This window comes from Myodes glareolus, chromosome 15 (genome assembly GCF_982192425.1).
Source record: "Myodes glareolus chromosome 15, mMyoGla1.1, whole genome shotgun sequence".
Classification (NCBI taxonomy): domain Eukaryota; kingdom Metazoa; phylum Chordata; class Mammalia; order Rodentia; family Cricetidae; genus Myodes; species Myodes glareolus.
In genome coordinates this window covers 4,611,597-4,635,566 of record NC_142040.1, presented here as the reverse complement: position 1 = coordinate 4,635,566, position 23,970 = coordinate 4,611,597, and the positions used below count along the sequence as shown (strand labels likewise).

Here is a 23,970-nt window from a genome sequence, read left to right as displayed (position 1 = left end):
AGATAGAAACCAAAAACACTACAGAACAGAGTGCTCATGATCGGTTTATTGACAGACTGAAGAGTGCTGAGAAAAGAGTTTCTGAACTACAGAAAAGCAAAGACAAAAAAAAAAAAATATTGAATGTAACAGAGTGTAATTTCCAAGAACGATGGGACAATTACAAAAGATCTAAGCAAACCTGATGGGAATGCCAGGAGAAGTAAGACAGAGAAAGGAACACATTTAAAGCCATGGATGAGAATTCCCAAATTAATGTGTGGCACAACCACCATTAGGAAGCTCAGAGAACACTGACAAAATGAACACCAAACAAAAACAAAACCTTAAAACTTTATCCAGCTACATTATCTTCTAACCATATAAAAAACAAAGATAAGGCAAAACTATAGCAAGAAGCCAGAGGGGAAAAGAAAGCTATGATCATATCGGGTTTCTCTTCAGAAAATATAGAAATACAGAATAAAATAAAATATTTAAAGTTAAAAGGGGGAGCGGTTAAAATTCTGTACTCTGCAAAATTATTCTTTAAAAAGTAAAAAAGAAATAAAGACTTTTTCAAACAAAAATTGAATGACGTCATTGCCAGTGGACCTACCCTGCGAGAATGTGGAATGAAAAGTCTTTTAGAAAAAGGATGTGATAAAAGTCATTTATTAAAACTCAGAGTTACATAAAGAATATCAGAGAGGATTTGTATTCCTGATTTGCTAACATGTAACAGTTAACTCAAAATTGATAACAATGTCACTCAATCATGTTTAGAAAAATGAAATTTGTCGGTAAATGAGCACATTTTTATAACCATAAATACTGAAGCTATATGTGTTCTTGATTGGTGGAATCTGAATTAACCATGTAGACAAATGCTTTCTACAAGTTACTTGAAAAGGGATTTTGTAGGGCTCCTTCTGGACTAAGCACTCTGACACCATTGACAGTAGAAGAGAGGAGAGGCCACTAGTGGACCAAAGCCAGGATAGATTCTGAAAGGCCTCAATCCTGCATCCAGTTTATAGTCTCAGTTTATCCTCCAAACCACAAGACGAGGTGGGCAATCAAGCAATATTCTGCAGAAGCATACACACAGCCAGCAGGTTATTAAGAGCAAGTTAAGTTTCAGCTGCTTCCCCAGGTCATTCTGCTTAAGTTCGCAATTTAAGTCATGCTTGGCAAATAGGCAACACAAACAGTGTAAAAGTGAATCACTAAGTAAATCGACGAGTCAGCACCTATTTTCTACCTAGTCTACTTCAGAAAGGAGTATGGGAAGGCAGGGTAAAGGAGGGAATGTGGCTGGGGGAGGGGGATAATTAACACTAAAGGTCTTTTGATGAGCCATATGGAAAACTGCTATTCTAGAATATTCCTAGTATAGAAGGAATTTAAATGGTGTTATCATAGAATGGGGAAAAGAATGCCCCATGAGACATCAACTGCCACCAAAGAAAACCCCCAGCGCCAGGAAGCGGTTGCACACAAACCTCCACTATTCCAGAGTGCCAGCACTGTTGAGCACCCTCTACAACACAGCAGCAAAGCTGTTGCTGAACACACCCCTCACAGCATTATCACACAGGAGAGAGGGACTGTTTCCAGCTGGAAGCTTTGCCGCTTCTGGCTAGGATTCACAGTGCTGGAAAGTACCACCAATCTCACCCAGCTACAGACCCTGGGACCTACAACAGCAACCTGTCTACAAGATACACTGATGTAACAGTAGCATAAATGTTATGGGGTAACTAAACACCTTTTAACAAATAGATTTAAGGTCCACTCCATGAAATGGAACTCATACCTGACCCTGTTAATGAAGCCAAGAACCTAAGACTAAGTAAGTAAAGAGTCCTAGGGAAAACCTACTTACTTTATTTACTGCTAAATGCACAATTCAATAAAGTAATTCCCAAAGACTTATCACTATATCAGTGCATCCTTCAACTTCATCAGAGGTTTTTTCTTGTAGTGCATAGTTCTTAACACAGTGATCTACAACTGGATAGTGTGCAGACAGTAAGAGAACTTGGAACACTCAGCTTTTAAAGAGATGTCCTTACCAAACCCCTACCCTCAAAGCTCAGGGATCATTGTAGAAGGATTCTAAGAGTCAGCCAGAGGTAGTAGATGGTACCAAGGAAAAGTGTCTTCAGATACAACAGGACTGATGGAAATATAAACCCACAGCGACCGTGACAGCATTCATAGGACCTGCACAAACTCAAGTCAGACAAGCTCACAGCAGAGGCAAGGGGAAGAGGGCACAAAGTCCGAGCCCTCACCAACAAGCTAACTGCAGCTGACACCGGCTGGGAGAGCAGTTTCTCCAGTGCAGTGAGACTGGGTATATTGGCCATACTCCAGGGCAGGGCTCATGCTCAGCGACTGACCAAGATAAAATGGACTCCATGTTTTTCATTTTGTTTTTCTTTTTAGTTGTTGTTATGCCTTGGTGGTTTTGTCATTTTGGTTTTTTGTTTTCTTTTCCTGTTTGTCTTGTTTGTTTTTTGTTTTGTTTTTTGAGAGAGAAAGAACATGAAGTTGGGTGGGTAGGTAGTAGAGAAGATCTGGGAGGACTTGGGAGAGGAAAGAGAATACAATCAAAATATATTGCATGCAATTTAAAACAATAATTTAAAACTGTAAATTAGTAAAAATAAAACTTACGTGCAATAGAAACAGCAGACAGCAGCGCCAGGGGCAAACTGGCCCTCTTTGGCTGAGTGTTCCTGACCAAAGCCAGCTTGTCATCAGCATGGCAGGCTGCCATCAGTCCAGCCCAGACAGCAGGGTCATCTAAACAAGAAACACAGTTCTAAGGCTTGCTCATACCAACATGCTGCTGCAAAACTATCAGAAATAAAAGTTTATGTCTTTCCCAATAAAAATTAATAATATTTTAAGAAAGGAAACATATTTCCTTAAAGAAAAGCTAACTTGCTTCCCCAAATAAACTGGTATATTTAACCTCCAAGACCTGCAAAATTTCTGAACATCACATAGAAGGATAGTCTACTAAGTTCCTGTCCTACAGTTCTCCCCGTGTGGCTCAGTTCCTGTCCCACAGCTGTCCTTGTATGACTCTGTTCCTGTTCCACGGCTGTCCCTGTGTGGCTCAGTTCCTGTCCCACAGCTGTGTCTGTGTGGCTCAGTTCCTGTCCCACGGCTGTCCCTGTGTGACTCAGTTCCTGTCCCACAGCTGTGTCTGTGTGGCTCAGTTCCTGTCCCACGGCTGTCCCTGTGTGACTCAGTTCCTGTCCCACGGCTGTCCCTGTGTGACTCAGTTCCTGTCCCACGGCTGTGTCTGTGTGGCTCAGTTCCTGTCCCACGGCTGTCTCTATGTGGTTCAGTTCCTAAAGTGCTGTGCAATTTCAGTCCCTTTCCCTAGACATGGAGGACAAGTCTCCAGCACACCCATATTTTTCTATTACTCTATTCCTGTGTGAAAGGCTTAGTTTGAGGAGAAACAAGTGAACCCACTTTGTTTTGGGTGTTTGGTTCTTAAGAAAAGTAAGAATTGAAGGAAAAACTCAACATTGAATTTATGTTCTAACAAGGAAGCATGAAAGACATCTTACAATGCCCTGTGGATGCTGCATCTATGATTATGTACTCCTGGGAACAAAAACTGTTTGATGCTATCACTCATATTTAAGACAGAACTGCCAGACTCACATGACCTTATCGTCCTCTAACATTTCCAGCAGTAACAATGGAAACATACTGGGGTGGTGATGTGCAACCCCTCACCACCTACAAAGTCAACATCACCAGTAAGACACAGCCTGCTAGAATTAACAACTGCTGGCTGAGGTGAGGCTATACATTTCTAGCAGTTACCATACCTGTGGGTCAACCTCATTAACTTGATAAAATTTACAGTCATCATGGAAATATTCCTTTGGGTGTGTCTATGAGGGTGTTTCCAGACCAGGCTACTTGAGAAAAGATCCACCCTGAAATATGGCAGTGCCCATCCAACCGAGCAAGGGTGCCAGCTGAGCAGGAATGTGTATCTCCCTCTACTTCCGGACTTAAATGCAGTGTGCTGAACTGCCTCTCCCACCACTGTGCCTGCCCCCACCGTGTCAGACTGTCTGAACTCTCAAATCACGACCCAAAATAAACCTTTGTCCTTAAGTTCTTTCGTCAAAGAAACAAGGTAAGTGACACACCACACAGAACATACCCCGGTCTTCCAGAGCTAACCACACATGAAGATACTATACCATGTAATTTAGTAGGGTTAGATACACACGAAATGAGACTAATGGAAACTGGAATCAGCCTGAAAGTAGTAAGTTATTCAGATTTTTGGTAACAGATAATGAAGTATCTCTAAGAAAATATTCTCATCGATCTGTTCAAACAACTGAAATATTTTAATTATCAATAGCCAAATTTAGATAACCAAGTAATATGTAAAACTTTAAAATACATTCTTAAAATTTGTTATATCATGAAAATACAAACCTTGTTCTTTTAACCCACAAATGCAAAATTGATGACATCTAGATTAATGAAATGAAATAGATTTACCTGGAGAAAGGAACGCTGCCTTCTGAATGGTCTTTAGAGCAACATTTTTTCCATCTTCTGCTGAACTGCTTCCCATGGCCAACTGGTTTAACGCAGTATATAATAACGCCTTCTATAAAGGAAGACAAAGAGGTGTGTCATCAATTCTCTTTACAGTTCCTGATTTTCAAAACTGACCTAAGGGCCTGTATTTAATAGGACTTAAACCACAAAACAATGAGGCTCTTATTCTGACCCATTAAACTGTTAAACAAGCTAAATATGTCTTTTGTATGAGAGCAAGAACTAACCTTTCCATGATTTGAATCCAGAATACGAGCCACGAGTCCAGCTGCAGCGCCTCCCTACAACAACACACGTTAGTGAGACCAACACAAAGCTTTCCAAACAGCAGCGCTAATAAAATCCTTCCTGCAAATCATTTGCATTCCGTTTTAAGCAAATTTGCACCTTCTAAACTATAAATATTTATTTATTATTACAACTTTAAGAAAGAAAGTCTGTCTACTTTGGTCATTTCATATTTGCTATTAAAATACTAAAAGTTCAAAAGTACGATGGTTTTGTAGTGGCGCCAGATAAATATACGTATTGTCTAACAATGTGAAAATGCTGGGAAAAGGCTGGAGAGGTGGCTCAGTGGTTAAGAGCAAGGATTGCTCTTTCAAAGGACTCAGGATCAATTCCCATCACCCACAAGGCAGCCGACAATTGTTTATAACTCCAGTTCCAGAGGATCCGACACCCTCACACAGACATACACACAGGCAATACACCAATGCACATAAAGTGAATAAATCTTTTAAAAAATTTTTTTTAATGCTGAAAGAAAGAACAGCAGAAAGAGCGAAGGATATCAAAAGTCTAACAAACATAGCTTATTCTTGGAAAATATCTAGCTATCTACAAATGGATGAACTGAAAATAAAAACCTGAAAGACAGATAATGGGTAGGTAGGTAGGTAGGTAGGTAGGTAGATAGGTAGGTAGATAGATAGATAGGTAGATAGATAGATAGATAGATAGATAGATAGATAGATAGATAGATAGATAAAGAAACAGATGATAGATATAATGGAATACTGTTCAGCTCTAAAGAAAAATGGAATAACGAATTTTACAGGAAAATGGATGGACTTAGAACATCATCCTGTCTCAGAAAGAAAAAATCTTCATGTTCTCCCTCATATGTAGATCCTAACTTGTAATACACACATGAATGTATAAACAAATATACATGTAGGTGCAGTATAGCAGATATAATGGAGAAGAAAGGATACTATCAGAGGATAAGAAAGGACACAATACAGGACAATGACAGACACAAGAGTTATGAAGAAGGGTATAAAGCTAATTGTTTTTACAGTTTTAATTGTCCTGGAATTTTCATGTTTTTTGTAGTAGATGAGTGCACAAAAATGTAATTGATAGTGAAAGTGTATTTCGTGTCTGGCTAGTCAATTTGACACAAGCTAGAGTCTGAGAGAAAGAAACTTCAATTGAGAAAATGTCACAATATGATGGAGCTGTAGGCAAGTCTGTGAAACATTTTTTTATTATTTATTTGCTTGCTGGCTTATTTGGTTATCTGACACAGGTTTTCGCTATGTCACAGTCCAAGCTGTCCTGGAACTCACTTTGTAGACCAGGCTGGCCTCAAAACTCACGGAGATCTGCCTCCGCTGTCCAAGTGCTGAGATTAAAGGTGTGTGCCATCACCACTAGGTTGGTGGAGCATCTTAATTATTAGTGATTGATGTAAGAGAATCCAGTCCAATTGTGGATGGTCCCATCATTTGGCTAGTGGTCCTGGGTTCTATAAGAATGCAGGCTGAGCAAGTAACAAGGAGCAAATCAGTAAGCAGCACCCCTCCCTGGCCTCTGCATCATTCCTGCCTCCAGGTTCCTTCCCTACTTGAGCTCCTGTCCTGACTTCCTTCAATGATTAAAAACAAATGAAATAGGCTTCTTAAGACCCCCATAGTCCCTAACACTAATGCCTGTATGCCATGAGACTTCTGTTCCAATACTGAAAATAAGAGTTTTGAGAAAGTCAATTCGAAATCTAAAAATATAAAATTCAATTAATGAAACATTTTACCTTAAAAAAAGGTGAATTATAAGAATGATTTTTGCAGGCATGAAGGTCCATGCCTGTAATCTCTGCAGTCAGAATGCTGAGGCAGAAAGATTGCCACGAGTTCAAGGCCACATGGGGCTTTATCGTGAATTCCTGCCAGCTTAGGCTGTGAGACTGTCTCAGTAACAACAGCAGCAAATGCAGAAGGTTTTCAGCACAGGTACTTTACACCTTGAGTTTCATTTCAAGTGTGTTGTCAGCAACGTTTTCAATACTGTACTTCAAATACAGAATGCTAAATTAAAGCTTTAGAAGTATTTAATATAAAGCAAAGGTGGATTAAAAAGAAAGGTAACATAGCAGAGAGGAATGAGTCCATAGTGCGGCTGGAACTGAATACCATCACCACCAACTGTGATCTGCGTAAATTAATCTCAATGTTTCAAGTTTCCTGCTCTAGAAACCGAACCGTAACTACAGACACTTCACACTATTGTTAATTCAAATGCAAACCCACGTGTAGCAAAGTAACTCATGCACAATGAGTACTTCACTCTGTGTCCACGAGTTAACAGCTTTCGAGTCAATCCATCTACTGGAAATAGCTGGAACTCTATAACTCAGACAGCCTCTGAAGCAGGGGCTAGACATGACCTGGGAGACTCTTGGCCCTGCTGAAGTAGCACCTGCATTTAGTGGTGACGTTAACAAACAGCGTGTTAACATTTCAACAATACTGGGATAAAATATTTTAGAAACATATTCCTAAAAATAATGAATAACCAAGAAGCTATGAAGGACTTATCAGGCCCAAACTGAAAGTTAAAAATGCAGAATGAGTTGGGACATCATTCATGTCACTGGTAGATCCCGATATGGGACTCACACACTTGACCAGTAAGCAGGACAAGTCCAGGCCTCACACAAGGAGGGTGTATATAGGAAACCTCAGAATATGCTGAACCTCTCAAGGATGGCACGCTCAGGTCATTCGCAAGTGACTTGAGACCCAGGCAAGGAATAGTCTTGCCAATACAAAATCCCAAGTTATAAATATGGCTAACAAAAAGATACAGAAATTCGTTCATATAAGACTATTTTAATCCTAAGGTTCAAATTATGTCTACAAATAATGTTCGAGAAGATACAGCCAGGAAAAGAAAGAAATAAAGCCATCTTGAGTGAGATCAGTAAGCACAAGGAACAATAAAAACACATTAACAAGCTGGGCGTTGGTGGCACATGTTTTTAATCCCAGCACTCAGAATGCAGAGGCAGGTGGATCTCTGTGAGTTAGAGGCCAGCCTGGTCTACAGCACGAGTTACAAAGACAGGCTCCAAGAAACCATCTTGAAAAGACAAAAGCAAACAAACAAACCAAATAAACACATCTACTTTAGATATCAGAATTATTACCAAATAAGTGTTTAATACAAATTAGCTGCTGCCATTGTTTGCCAACCACTTAAGTGAACAAAGAAAGAAAATATTAATAGCAGACACTAATAAGATAGATATCAGAAAATACCTTGTTCTCATGACTAAAATACAGTATATAATTCTTTACCAAATGTCAATAAATTCATGCTTATAATGAGATTTTTTAGACATTAGATGTGCTTGTATTACTATCCTACCTTTAAATAATTTTTAAATAAAATTATCTTTTGGAAATAAAAACCACAAGCACTAATGCTTATTTACAATGTACGTTACTTACTCCTATCAAATGTGACCCAGAATGGCCCCTACTTTGCAGTGTCCATAGCTCTCACAACGGTTTCATGTGCCCAAGAAGGGAACTCAGTCTAGTACTTGTGTAAACAGGGATTTGAGTTAATGATGAGGTGCTCTTCGTCGTACTAATTTATTTTTTAGAAAAATGCTGTATTTTAGATATATACTTAAGGTGGGTGTGATGACTGATGCCTTTAATCCCAGCACTCAAAAGGCAAAGGTACGAAGATTCTGTAAGTCTTTGTGAGTCCAGCCTGGTCTACATAGAAAACTACAGGCCAACCAGAGTCGCATAGTGAACCGGCTCTCACATAGTGTGTGTGCGTGTGTGTGTGTGTGTGTGTGTGTGTGTGTGTGTAAATGTAAATATATCTACTCGCATATATACGCATATGCATATATGTATTTAACACCACAGGGCAGAACTTTAGACATTACTCACCTTTGCATTCCGTTGAGTGTACTGAGCAACAACTCGAGACAGCAAAGACCAAAGAGCCGGGTCAGCTGGGTTACTAGAGAAAACATAAAAAAGGCTAAACTTAAAGACAGGAATTACTGCTGACCCCAATGACAGGGACACGGGCGAGCCACCCCAAGAACACAAGCATGAGAGATCTCAGAGACCTGGCCCTGCCTCTCATCTGCCATATGGTGGTGTGGGCAACACAGTAGAGACAGCCCTGGTGCTGTAGGTGTGGCTGAGCTCGCCCCAAGAGCATGAGAGCCCCTTGCTGCTTGTCATTGGATGAGCTAGCAGGGACAGTGCTGGAAAGGATTGTGATGATGAGGGAGAGCTGGTGGGCTGACCAATCCAGAAACCACCCAGGCCCAGAACCAGGGCTATGGGTTGACTCTCCCCAATATTCACCTCATCTATGATCTGCTGGAGCCCATGAAGGAGCTGATCCACACATTCAAAGATGCAGGATCTCCATGATAAGGGAAACAACAGAGTATCCAGGAGGAGCCCCAGTGAGGGCCCAAGTACCAAGGATATAGCAAAAATCAGAGGCCTAGAATCAGTGAACACTTGCAAGTAAAAATGTATGAACTAAAGAGATATTAAGTGACTCACTGTGCTACACTACAGTTTCCACAATGAGATTTTTCTTTTCTTTTAATTTTTATTTTGTTTTATCTTGGGGGCTGAGGGAGGTTGCAAGGGCAGAGGGTACCTACAAAGGGACAAGGGGATAAGTGAGATGGAGATGCATGAGGAATCCAGAAAGAATCGATAAAAAGTTAAATTAGAAAAATAAAAAAGGGAAATAAATGGGACTACAATGTTCTTTTTCTCTCATCTGACAAGAAAGAACACTACACTGATTTGAATGTCTACTAGTCCTGACTCAATATGCTTAAAGAACGCTGGGTACAGCCATACGGTTCATAATTAGTTTTGATTAATAAATCACGGTGCCAGATACTGCATGAAAAAAAAGATGGTGGTTACTTTAACCATAACAAGTACAGCAAATATTTTAATTTAAAATCCTTTAGACACCTACGCAAGTTCATATTAATTGCCCACATTTAACTGAACATATCTTGAATTTTAGGAAACATACTAGACTGTCTTCTACAAATGCTAGGAGTTTTTATGTTCTTAAAACATGAAGAAAAAACAATATCATGGTCACAAAATTATGAGACAGTTAAGAAAATTTAGTATGTGTGCTTAAAGGACTACAAAGAAATGCAAAGGCATATTATGTAGCAGGAGGATATAACCCTAAGGGAAATACCTCATATGGGATAAAGATTATTAATATGTTTTAATTTCACAAGAGAAATGGCTCAGAGGGATAAGGCACTTAACTCTGACCTGAATTTGTGGCCTCAACCTTCCTAATACTGCAACCACTTAATACAATTCTTCATATCATAGAGATTCCAAATCATAAAATTATTTTTATTGCTACTTCATAACTGTAATTGGCTACTGTTATGAATGATAATGTAAACATTTTGGAGCTAGTGGTTTGCCAAAGGGGTCATAACCCACAAGTTGATCTTTCAGAACCCATAACCATATAGAAAACATTTGGTTAGGAAAGAAATGACTCCCACAAATTGTCCTCCTATCTCACACGTATACACTATAACATGTGTGTACTCACCCACACAAGAATAAATATAATAAAAATTTAATGTACCGAATCAACAAAGGTTATTAACAAGAATAAATGAAGACAGAAGTCAGGGCCACAACAAATGAAAACAGAGCTGTTGTTACATGATAGCTTTCTCTCTGAGACAGGGCTTCTGTATGCAGGGCTAGCTGTCTTGGAACTCACAGCATGAAGCTGTCTGCTTCTGTTAAATGATAACTTAATTTCCAAATCTTTTTTTAAATTGATTTTATTGAGCTCTACATTCTTCTCTGCTCCACCTCCCTGCTTCTTCCCTCCCTTTCAACACTTTCCCATGGCCCCCATGCTCCCAATTTACTCAGGAGATCTTGTCTTTTTCTACTTCCCATGTAGATTAGATCTATGTATGTCTCTCTTAGGGTCCTCTTTGTTGTCTAGATTCTCTGGGATTGTGATGTGTAGGCTGGTTTTCTTTACTTTATATCTAAAAACCACTTATAAATGAGTACTTATGATAATTGTCTTTCTGGGTCAGGGTTACCTCACTCAATATGATGTTTTCTAGATCCTCCATTTGCCTGCAAATTTCAAGATGTCATTATTTTTTTCTCCTGTGTAGTGCTCTATTGTGTAAACGTACCACATTCTCCTTATCCATTCTTCAGTCGAGAGGCATTTAAGTTGTTTCTGGGTTCTGGCTATGACAAACAATGCTGCTATGAACGTAGTTGAGCACATGTCCTTGTGGCACGATTAAGCATCTTTGGATATATACCCAATAGTGGTATTACTGGGTCTTGAAGAAGGTTGTTTCCTAATTTTCTAAGAAATCACCATACTGATATCCAAAGGGGCTGTATCAGCTTGCATTCCCACCTGCAATGCAGAAGTGTTCCCTTTACCCCGCAACCTCTCCAGCATAAGTCGCCATCAGTGTTTTTGATCTTGGTCATTCTTACAGGTATAAGATGGAATCTCAGAGCTGTTTTGATTTGCATTTCTCTGATGACTAAGGATGATGAACATTTCCTTAAGTGTCTTTCAGCCATTTTAGATTCCATTGTTGAAAGTTCTCTGTTTAGGTATGTACTCCATTTTTTTTATTGGATTATTTGTTCTTTTGATGACCAATTTCTTGAGTTCATTGTATATTTTGTAGATCAGACCTCTGTCTGATGTGGAGTTGGTGAAGATCTTTTCCCTTTCTGTAGCTGTCATTTTGTCTTGTTGACTGTGAATTTTGCTTTACAGAAGCTTCTCAGTTTCAGGAGGTCCCATTTATTAATTGTTTCTCTCAGTGTCTGTGCTACTGGGATTATATTTAGGAAGTGTTCTCCTGTGCCAATGTGTTCAAGTGTACTTCCCACATTCTCTTCTATGAGGTTCAGTATGGCTGGCTTTATGTTGAGGTCTTTGATTCATATGGACCTGAGTTTTGTGCATGGTGATAGGTATGGATGTATTTTCATTCTTCTACATGCTGATATCCAGTTATGCCAGCACCATTTGTTGAATATGCTTTTTTTTTCCATTTGATTTTTTTTTTTTTGCTTCTTTGTCAAAAATCAGATGTTCAAAGGTGTGTGAATTAATATCCAGTCTTCGGTTCGGTTCCATTGGTCCTTTTGTCTGTTTTTATGCCAATACCAGGCTGTTCAGTACTGTAGCTCTTGAGTAGAGTTTGAAGTCAGGGATTGTGATGCCTCCAGAAGTTCTTTTATTATACAGGATTGTTTTGGCTCTCCTGGGTTTTTCCATGAAGTTGAGTACTGTTCTTTAGAGAGACCACGGATGCCAGCACAGACTACTATACCCAGCAAAACTTTCAATCACCATAGAATTTCCAAATCTTAAAGGTTATTGATCAACAATTAAGTGACTAAGAGTTCCTAAATCCATCAACATGGTCTGTATTGATACATATCAGGTAATAAGCTGACAATATTACAAACGTAGGAATTACAGACCTTTGTGTCAAAATAAGTAGAGCTTCACCAAAATAAAGGAAAAATTCATCAACTCAACAAAATAAATGACATATGATTTCCAAATAGAAATGCATATTTCATTTTATATTCACAATAAAGCACAAAAGCTGAACATAATCACATCAAATATAATCCGTCCCCCAACTCAGGGCTCACCTGTGGACAGCCTTAGCGGCCTGTCTTTGCACAGCCACGCTGCGGCCCTGCAGTGCGCAAACTGCAGCCGTGAGCAGGCATCTGTGGTAATCGTGCTTGTGTTTGACGTGCTTCAGTAGCTCATTAAGAGCTGCTTTCGACAGCGTAGCATCCTGCATTGTCAACCCTAGGGCACACAGGGCTTGCAGGCTTTCTACGGTTGGTTCCTTTAAAATAGAGCTATAAATATATATTTAGAAGTCTGTTAGCCATTAGTACAGTGATCTACTATCCATTAAGAGTTTTTATTTAATACAAAAACTATTTACTTAAAGATTTATCAAAATAAGCCAACTTTGTGCTTAACATAATTTTTTTTTATATTTAAAGATAATAATTATCTGACTGGAGCAAAATAGTATCGACCTTTCACAGCACAAATTGACTAATCTCATTCCATGTCATCATGTCTAAATCAGGAACTGGTCCCTTTGAGTCTCAGTTTTCGGTAACCAATGAGAACAATTTTAGTGAAATGTTTAGTTGAAGTCAAATTCTACTTTGTCAATGGGAAGAAGAAGGTGGCAGATGAGAAGCACCAGCACCTGAACCAAGGCAGAGGCAGCTGCTTCATGGTGGGACAGCGTTGCCAGGAAGCACTGCAGCCCCAGCCATGGCAGGCCCAGGCAAAGGCCAGAAGCACCAGGTTTCAGTAGAGTGCCCCGAAGGCTGGCTGGGCGGATGGTAGTAGGAGGCTCTCCCTGCCAGAGACTGAGAAAGTCCCCTGATCTCCTCAACACAGAAGCTGACCTAGCATGCTTACAGTCCAGAAAGAAAGGAGTGGTAGGGCCATGAGGACTGGTTCTCTGGCCTTTCCAGCAATGTCTGGAAATGGCTGTGGTGGCTTCATTTTCAGAAGGGTCCTATCATTTTCCTGCACTGCTTACAGGGTCAGAACTGCTCCACTTAGTGTCTGTGGAAGCCAAGAGTCTCTTCTCATCACGGCTCATCAAACAACCAAGCACAGAGAGGGCCAGTGAAGAGATTTCGATTGCAACACAAGTTCGTGCCTCTGAGGTTGAGGAGGCAGATATCAAGGCAACGTTTTGCTTGTCACAGTAAATGAGTGACTCTGCTATTAATAAGCAATGATGGGAGTATAAGCTTCCTGCAATAGGAAGGGGCCTTCTGTCCTACGAGGATCTACACCATTCAAGACACCAATAAACCTCACTGACAATAGCCTGTATTAATCATCTACTTTTCCTGGAGGAATTACAGCCAACTTTTAAAATAAAACAAACAGGCCTTAAGAAGTTACCAAGTACTCCACATGATCACAGGCTCTCACTTTAACTTGTTCTGAAACTAGAAGTATATAAGTTCTACAGGTATTTTTAAAGATGAGCTTTAAATAAACTTGTTCTCAGGTTAACTTAAGCAGGAAGGAAGGGAGGAGGAAGACCTCTCTGAGAATGCGAGCAACCAAACACCAAGTCAGGTTACAATTCCCTTCATTGTTTGTGGTCCACATGGCCACTTATTCTCGAAAACAAATATGCAGTATTAGACAGACACAAAGCTATGAGTTAAGCAATGGTACTGAACTCTACCTATGACTGTCAATTTAAAACAAGGTCGCTCAAATTCCTTCCATTCACTTAAAAGTTCCTTGTTCAAATCTCATCTCACACATGAGGACCTGATGTCTAGGTGGTGACGTCAGCTGTACATACCATTTGAAAAGCAACGACTTGGCCGCATCCATTTGTCCTTGTTTGTATTCTGTGATTGCCATAGCTGTCAAGACGTGAGCTTTATCTCGCTCTGATTTCACAACGGCCAAGGCTTTCTCATAGGCTAGTATATAGAGGACGGGAACATCGAGCAAAATACAAAAGAAATTCTAATTAACAAAATGGGCCACTTTCCCCTTCCTATTCCCACTTTTCAAAGAAGATCTAAATAAAATTCTACTGTTCCTGTTCTCTTCTCTTCAAGCAGACAGAATAAACCCAACCATGGCTTTGCTATTTCAAGATGACCCTGAGGTTGCTTTTATAATGGTTAGGAACAACCCATCTTCTGCCTACAGAATATACTGAGGTCTGAGTCACCTTAAGTAGGACAGGAGACTTGTAAAACACTGATGTGGAATCCCATTCCCAGTGCAGACCATCCCCTTCACCAAGCAGATAACGCTTAAGTGCACTGCACATAGTAGTGGAGCTCATATATATCAGAATGTTCTCAGTTAAATCTTTGGGAGAAATAAAAATCTATTACTAACAAAAGTTGTAGAAGTCACTTATCAAAAATTTTCATTTGAGCATATAGAATAGTAATTATCTGCTTTCAAATGTTAAGCTACATACCCACCACTAAGCCTGTGCCTTAGCCTCCTCAAATGGACAATGGATGTTCATAAGGAGTACTCATCATCACAGCACACTAAAGAGACGACACATAAATAATACCTATTACAGCTCCTGACTCCAGTCACATTTCAGTAAATACTGCAACCCCAAGGCTGGGAATGGCTTAGTAGTTAAGAGCACTGGCTGTCCTTTCAGAGGATCCAGGTTCAATCCCCAGCACTCACACAGCGCTCACAACTATCTGTAACTCCAGTTCCAGGGGATCCAATCCCTCTTCTGGCCTCCAAGGACACCAGGCACACAATCTTGAACTGGCATACATGCATTCAGACATATCACATTTTTAAATTCTCAAGTAATTAGTAAAGTATGCAATCCCATCACAATCCCAAGAGTACATTTTTCTGAAAAGCCTCAAGCAGCGGTGCTTACCTTTGTTGCTCTCCTTGTACCGTCCCTTCATAAACAGCGCCAGTGCAAACCCTACGATGTCCTCCAGGTCCTCCAGGGGCGTCGACCCCAAGGCTTCCACAGCTCTGTCATACTCACCAATGGAGCTAAGAAGTGAGCACAACTTACTTTTAATGACTTACCTAATGTCCCTTTTATAGTAATTTAGCAAATAAAATATATTAGTTCTCAAGTTGTTAAAAAGATTTGAAACAGAAGGCACAGCATAGGTAGAGTACACCAGAACGATTTAGCTTCACGCTTTTTGGCTATTGTGAAAATGACTAGCTCTACTAAGCTCAAAACATTCTTAAATTTATTGCTTTTTTTTAACAAAATTTACTTAATCCTAAATTATCAGAATAATTTTAGTCAGACTTTTATGAAAAAAATTTGAATATTTTTAAGCTTACTATGTTAGTTAAATATTATCCTAAGAGTATGGCTCTATAATTTTCATTTAAGTTATAAAATATTTAGCCAAGACCAAACACTTATCCTTTCTGTAAACCATTTACAATTGCATATGTTCTTTGGATGGCACATAGGCACAATAAAAGTCCACAGAGAAAATTTTACTATTCGATGCTTCAATATATAGTAAGAAAAGCAACATGAGGATTCCTAATAGCAAAATAACTGCTTATCTTACAATGAAGTCACATAATCTCAGCTGCCATCACCTAAAGATGTCTTTAATTTATGCATATGCATGTCTGTTTAAGTCTATGTCACATGTATGTGGGTGCCAGTAGAGGTCAGAAAGATCAGATTCTTGAGAGCTAGAATTACAGATGGCTGAGAGCTGCCTACCGTGGGTGCTGAGAACCAAACCCAGGACTTCTGGTAAAGCAACAAGCACTCACAGATGCTGGGCCATCTATCTAGCCCCAACTGTTATCTAAATAAATATTTCTGAGATTCTTGTTTGTGGTATTTATCACTGTAATTCAAAAAGTTTTTATAAATGTTATTGAAATATGTTTTTAAAAATAATTTTAATCCAGGAGGATAACTATATAATTTTCTTTGGGTTCACCTTCTTATTTAGCTTCTCTAGGATCACAAATTATAGGCTCAATGTTCTTTAATTATGGCTAGAATCCACTTATGAGTGAGTACACACCATATTCCTCTTTTTGGGTCTGGGTTACCTCACTCAGTAAAACGTTTTCTATTTCCATCCAGTTGCATGCAAAATTCTAGATGTCATTGTTTTTTACCACTGAGTAAAACTTTAATGTGTATATGTTCCACCAGGCAAAAGTTGGGTGCACAAGGGTGTGTGGGGGAGGGGGTGGATGTAAGGGGAGATGGGTAGAGAGAAGGGGAGGATTCGGGAGAGCTTGGGGGAATGGGATGGATAGGATGGAGGAAGGGTGGATATGGGAGCAGGGAAGTAAATATCTTAATTAAGGAAGTCATTTTAGGGTTTGCAAGAGACTTGACTCTAGAGAGGTTCCCAGGTCCAAGAAGAGGTCCCCAGATTGATCCTTGGGCAGCAGAGGAGAGGGTGCCTGAACTGGCCTTGTCCCATAGCCACACTGATGAATATCTTGCATATCACCATAGAACCTTCATCTGGCAAAGGATGGAGATAGAGACAGAGACCCACATTGGACCACTGGACTGAGCTCCCAAGGTCCAAATGAGGAGCAGAAGGAGATAGAACATGAGCAAGGAAGTCAGGACCGAGAGAGGTGCGTTCAACCACAGAGACGGTGGGACTGATCTAATGGGAGCACACCACGGCCAGCTGGACTGGGACTGATGGAGCGTGTGATCAAACCGGACTCTCTGAATGTAGCTGACAATGAGGACTGACTGAGAAGCCAAGGACAATGGCACTGGGTTTTGATTCTACTGCATGGACTGACTTTGTGGGAGCCTGGTTTATTTGAAGCCTCACCTTTATAGACCTGAATGGAGGGGGGAGAACCTTGGACTTCCCATTGGGCAGGGAACCCTGACTGCTCTTAGGACTAGAAAAGGAGGGAAAGGTGGGGAGCAGGAGGGAAAAGCGAGGTGGGGAGGAGGTGGAAATTTTTAATTAATAAATAAATAAATAAGAAGAAAATAATTTTAATCTCTGAAGCTATAAGTTAAAAACACAACTTTTGCCTCTAATACTAGTTTTATAAAGATGAAAAATATGAGATTAAGCTTTAATTTTGAATGAAGACTAGCTTTTGATGCAAATAGACTGTATATGTACATATTTATTTCTTTAAATGAAGACTCTTTTCAGAAATGTGGAGAAGAAAAATGCAGGGAAAGGAGTAGGGGGACTTCAGTTTTATGGATTTCTCCTTGAAATGGAGACGCGAAGCAAAGTGAAAGAATTTTAATGTATTATATTTGAGTTGTGACTATCACAACTATACTACACACTATAGTTTATTATTTACCATATACCTCTGTGTTCAAGATATTGCCTAATAAAAACAGAAAAGGGGCTGGAGGGGGGGCTCAGTGGTTAAAGTACATACTGCTCTTACAGAGGACCCACGTCAGTGCCTACCTATATTAGATTACTCAGTACTATGCATTGAGTCAGTCTGCAGGAGCTCCAACACCCTTTCTGGCAACTGTGGACATCAGGCACACACATATTGTACATACATACAGACAGATATACTCACATACATGTGAAATAAAAATAAATAAATCTATTTTTTAAAAGAAAGAAAACAGATGGCCAATTTTCTATAAAAAGTAAAATTTTCTTCCAAAGTATTTACTCTATATGAAATGTCAAACCTAAGAAGACATGCTGCAGTACCTTTTACTCTAGGTATTCTCTGCTTCAACAGAAACAACTACAAAAGTAAGTTTAAAAGAGTTAATAGGCGATCAGAGTAGTAATATTTCCCCATCAACGGACTTGATTGAATTACAGCAATAACAGGGGAGAACTGGCTACCTCCATGTGTAGTTCCCTAAAGATGTAGAGACTGACCCTATAATACGAAGCTGCAGTTAAATGTTTAAACTAACCATTCAATTTTAGGGCAACCGTTCTTCGTATGTATCTGTACTCTGGCTTTGCTTCCGCCCTCCACAGTACCTAGTCTGCCTATCTTTCTGGAACAGAAGACACAGAGACTCGAAGCGAAGCTCTCAGCTCTACTGTACTAAAGTTTTTAATATGTTTCAAAGAAGCTCCTAGACCACAACATTCCATCACTAATCAGAATAAATTCAACTCCCTAGCTAGTTAGGTATGATTCTAGCAGAGAAAACTACAACCTCTCTCCCAAACCTCTATATCCAGCCCATAAACCAGTGGTTCTAATTTCACTCTTCACAAGGCATACTTGGCCTAGATTTTAAGGGTATAGAAATTTTAACACATTCTGGCCCTTGGATATATCCCAGGGCTCTAGACACTAGTCTACAGATTCACAGAATTAATGAGAAGACAACAGCCTTACCATAGCAATCTGCCCCAGTTTCTCACTGTAACAGTGTAAGTATGTTGGTCTTCTGTGGGATGTAACAACACAGCTGCCCTTTAAAAAAAAAACAGGACAAGGTTTTGAAATTTTCTATGTGCAATATTTTGTTTTACTCAGTCCTCCTCAGGCAAATCCATGGATGTATAGTCTTTTCTTTCAATTCTACTAATTAGTCAATGCTGTTTATGGTGGCTTATTTATATTCCAGTAACTTGATAGCACAAAAGCACTTAGATATATTTAACTTTTAGGTTGTCAGTAAAAATATTATTTTTCATAAGTAAAACCATTTATTATTGCATCTAGATTGTAAATATTCTAAAAGTTATAATCTAAACATAGGCAATGGCCGTACCAATGTTGTATTTTGACACACTAAAGTTTACAGAAGACAGGACGCCAGAAAAGTTAATGCTTTCACGTGCTCTGCAGCTGTCTACTCAGAAATACTAAAGGACAACGTGTTAGGGGAAAGGATGCGCAGTCCCTCTAGACTCAGAATAAATAAAGCCAACTTTCTTCTCCTACTGTGTTCTCTATAGGCAAGGAGGGAAGTGTCTTAAGAGCTAAGAGCTTTTTTTAATGGTTTCTTCTTTTCTCTTTAAAGATATCTGTCAGGTGAAATATCTAAGAAAGACTTTTTATCTACTAGATGTTGGAAAAAAATAATTAGCTCAGGAAGCATAAAAGTGCTACCGAGGTGGTCTGAAGGGTGTGAGAGTAAAACCGGCCCTGCCCCTTGCCGACCGGGGCGTTGGGTGAGTTCGTCCTCATGGTGAGGGAGAGGGAGAGCAGGCAGGCTGACCAACCCAGACATCACCCAGGCCCAGAACCAGGGCTATGAGGTAGCCCACCCCAACATCCACCCCATCTATAAACTGTTGGAGCATGTGAAGGGACCGGTCCTGCAGACCCAACGCCGAAGGATGGCAGCAAAAGGATATCTAAGAGGAGTCCCAGTGAGGGTCCAGTATTGATGGTGCAGCAGAAGCCAGAGGCCTTGAACCAGACCAATGATTCACTGCAATGAACATTTGCAAGAAAAGATGTATGGACCAAAGGGTAAACTGTTTGACACGCTGGGACACACCACAGCTTCCACAGTGAGATTTTTTGTTTTGTTCGTTGTCTTTATTTTTTAATTTTTTTTCTTTGTAGAAGCTGTTAGAAGGGCAGAGGGCAGATGCGAAGGAACTGGGAGTTGAGTGTGATTGAGGTGCATGATGTGAAATCCACAAAGAATCAATAAAAAGGTAAAAATTTTACAGAAATTAAAAACAATACTTCTGCTTAAATTTATGTACTATTTGTGTTTCAAGCAGTAAATATCAGAACATACAGGGCAGCTGCTGTGGTCAGGACACATCTTTTTTGTGGTTGTGGCGTGGTCACTTTAAGTCTGAGGTAGCAAACACCTTAAGTTATCTTGCTTTATGTATTAACTATTATATTCTAAATTTTATTTATCCAAGTTTATTAACAATCTAAGAAGAAAATAATGTTTTTTTATAACCCCTCCTCCATCACCTGGAAAAACAACTCCACTATGTAAGTTCCAGTACCATCTAGTGGTTACTCCCTTGAAGTACATAGCAATCCACAATTAAGTATTTGGGACACTTCTTTACACCTGACCAGACATCTTCTAAATAGTCACATTTGAAGGAGTGGTGTACCTTAAAGTTAGATATCAGCTCTTAAAACCATTCTTTTAGTAGTTATTCAGGGGATCAACAGTTACTTTCCTGTTCACCTAGCATTAGCGTAGAGGGAAAAAGCTAGCTGTCCTTTCCTACCCGTCTCCGGGATACGACTCCACTCCAGTGCACTGGGATTGTGTTAAGTATGGAAAACCACTTCTGTGTGCAAGTACTTGTTCTCACTGTCTGAAACGCATCTTCTCATACTCTCTGGCCCTAGACACTACTCTAACTCTTCCTTAGCAACAGTTAACAACCAAATACTATCTGCTTATTGAGTATCTTGCATTGAGGAGTTCCATGAGAACAGTGCCTCAGTCTGTTGTAATTCCCTGATAATTTCTCATGCCAAGGACACTGCTTGGCACATAGCATCCAACAAACATTTACTGACAGGAATAAGTATATAGTAGATAATAAGGAAAGTCAAGCAAATATTCATGTTGTTTCTTGTCTGACTATAGAGGATGGATTTTTCTAAAATAGAATCTATAGGTTTTATTTCCTCCCTGCTCTGCTCCCCACCCACTATCAATGGAACTCAAATAATGGCTGAAAATGTGGAACTCATCTTTTCACCTTTCACAATGGGAATGGAGTGAAAATCGCATAGTTCTTCTGTCCCGAGAGCAGACTCTGCAGTGTCCTGACCCCACCATGAGTGATGTCCACCAAGCACAACCCACCTTTGGTACGCCTCTGCGGCTTCTCTTCTCAGCTGCAGATGCTCGTTTAAATAACCCAACATCGTGAAAGCTGGAGCGTAATTCTGAATCCTTTCTGGAAATTCACAAATATCTCTAATTTGTATGTGTATGCTGACTAAGTAAACAAAATAATAATTAAATTCTTTTTGTTTCAGTAACTCAAAGCAGAGGGTTCTTCCTGAGATTAATGGTACTATTAAGAATGGCCTAATTTATCTTGAATATACCAGTGATGATTTGACAATTCTTCTAAATCACTGAATAATATTAAATTAGATGTGGCTTCTAGTTATAGCTTATAGTTTAAACATGTTTTTCTTTAAGTCTTTGGAACACGCATTTCTAAATGGGATGCCTCTATCAAATCCCTCCCCTCAAAGCTCAGGAACCCCGCAGAGGCAGGGAACCCCGCAGAAGAACAGGCAAAAAGAGTGTAAGAGCACGGGGGTGGAGGACAAGAGAGAACAAGGCCCTCTGAACCAGGTAAGCAAGGTTCAGATGAACTCACAGAGACTGAAGCAGCAAGCACAGGGCCTGCAGGGGTCTGCACCAGGTCTTTGGGTACATAGCATAGCTTTTAGCTTAGTATTTTCTCATGGAACTCCCAAGTGTATGAACGATTGGGTTTCTTATGTAGGTGGGTCTTCTGTCTATGTGTTACTTTCATTGGTCAAATAAAGAAACTGCCTTGGCCTTTGATAGGACAGCAGCTTAAATAGGCAGAATAGACAGAACAGAATGCTGGGAGAAAGAAGCAGAGTCAGGCAGACACCATGAAGCTCCGGCCCGAGATGAATGTAGGTTAGAACCTCCCTGGTAAGCCACAACCCCATGGTGATGCACAGATTATTAGATATGGGTTAAAGCAAGATGTGAGAGTTAGCCAAGAAGAGGCTGGATATAATGGGCCAGGCAGTGTTTAATTAATAATTAAATTAATTAATAATTACAGTTTCCATGTAATTATTTCGGATAAAGCTAGCCGGGCGGCTGGACGCAGCCCGCCGCTCCTTTTACAACAGGTCTCTGATTCCTGTGCCTGCTCTTGGGGCTCTTTTCCTTCGGCTGAGTTGCCTTGTTCAATCCTGATGTGATGGTTTTTGCTTTATCTTAATATATTTTAGTTTTTCATGTTTGGTTTAAAATAAACAAACCAAAAACTGTTTTAAGTAAAACTATTTGAAATTGTAACTAGGTAAAACTAGTTCTAATATTTATAAAGAAATTCAGGTTTTTGCAACTTTTTATTAGTTCTAAAAGAATGACATACAATTTTCAGGCTGATCAATTAAACCTCTTGTGATTTAATTTAGCAACAATTTTCTATTGGTGGTTCTATGCAAAACTCTATGTTCTAAAAAAATAATTCAGGACTTCACACCAGGAGCAAAGAAATGGATCTGGGCACTTTCAATATAGTATTTTCCAATTTTTATGTTGAAAGTACATTATATATCTACACTAGACAAAGAAAAATACACCTTACCTACTTAAAGCCAGTATTAAAGAGCAGGCTTTTAAATTTACTATATTGTTTAAGAAATAAACCACAAATATGAATCTTATGTGATGGCTGGGATTCTAAGATCAGAGTATAACGTGGCTAAGTATATGGTATATGACTAACATCATAGTCACAGTCTCTAGAGCCATCAATAAAGTTGGCTCCAGTCGCCATGGTACAGCAATGAAGACTCAGCAGGAGTCTGCATCTTCGCACCAGTTCTCTCTTGTTCTGCTTTGTTAGCATTTCTGGCCAAGCACACAGCATTTAAAAAAGTCTAAGAAGAAGGTTCCACCGTTTAAAAAAAAAAAAAAGTTATGACATTTGTTAAAGAAAACAATGTGTTCATCATTTTACATATCTTCATTTTATTAAAAGGTTTACGGCTATGTAAATCCTTTAAGTTACTTATAAATTAAGGAAACTCGTGAGTAGTGTTTTTTGATCAGATACTTCCTCATCTGGGATTTTAGTGTCCTTCCGTCAGCATGCGGCCATAGCTGACAATGCCCACAAAGCTGAAGCCAATAAACTCATCACCTTCTTCAAAAGCGGCTCAGACTAAACCACAAGAGAACTGACAAATATGACTTGGGCTGAACCATTTCTACTTCATATTAATTAGCTGCTGGTTTCTTTTACGACTACCTCAGCCTCAGACTCTGTTTCTCTCATACCAGCAAACTTCTAAAAAGCAGGACTTTCCCTTTTCTATCACAGATAAGAAACCTAAAATTCACAAGTGCACAGGATGCCAAGGACTCAATACTGACTACTATGTAGTGAGGCAGAGATAAAGACTCAGTGGTGGTTTTATTTTAAAAGACAGGAAATTATTACCAGGAAAAGCTAATAAACTTTACTATTCTGTCAGTTTTCTAAATGAAAATGTATTTTGGGGGATATTTTCCAAGATTATCAAGAGTAAATAGGAAAGGTTGAAGTCACCAGGGATGGGTTTGGCATCTCATATACGTTTTTCTTATCTAATTCTCCTAACTATACAACCTTGGAATTGTGACTTCACTTCCCAGAAATAAAACACAACTTAAGGGAAATAAAATATCTGGCCCACAAACTGAAATGAAAGTGTACAGAGGAATCACTGCAGCAGCAGCTCAAACACATTAACCTTCAACACACTTCCATTATTACAAGGAAATCTTGACTCAGAAAGTAATAAATGAGTCTAATCATTCTT

General features: G+C 39.5%; 1 protein-coding gene across 6 annotated transcripts in view; it reads right to left on the bottom strand.

Annotated features, from left to right (window-relative positions):
* The window catches only part of Skic3 (SKI3 subunit of superkiller complex), a 100,103-nt gene that overhangs the window by 20,785 nt on the left and 55,348 nt on the right, over positions 1-23,970 (bottom strand). For all 6 annotated transcript variants that reach the window (XM_048424407.3, XM_048424435.3, XM_048424437.3 and 3 more), the window contains 9 exons: positions 21,245-21,338; positions 18,835-18,912; positions 15,383-15,507; positions 14,309-14,432; positions 12,594-12,812; positions 8,796-8,868; positions 4,827-4,880; positions 4,537-4,648; positions 2,665-2,793 (listed from right to left, as the gene is read on the bottom strand). In XM_048424407.3, the coding sequence (XP_048280364.3) occupies positions 2,665-2,793; positions 4,537-4,648; positions 4,827-4,880; positions 8,796-8,868; positions 12,594-12,812; positions 14,309-14,432; positions 15,383-15,507; positions 18,835-18,912; positions 21,245-21,338 (1,008 nt within the window). The remainder of the gene's footprint in view (positions 1-2,664; positions 2,794-4,536; positions 4,649-4,826; positions 4,881-8,795; positions 8,869-12,593; positions 12,813-14,308; positions 14,433-15,382; positions 15,508-18,834; positions 18,913-21,244; positions 21,339-23,970) is intronic.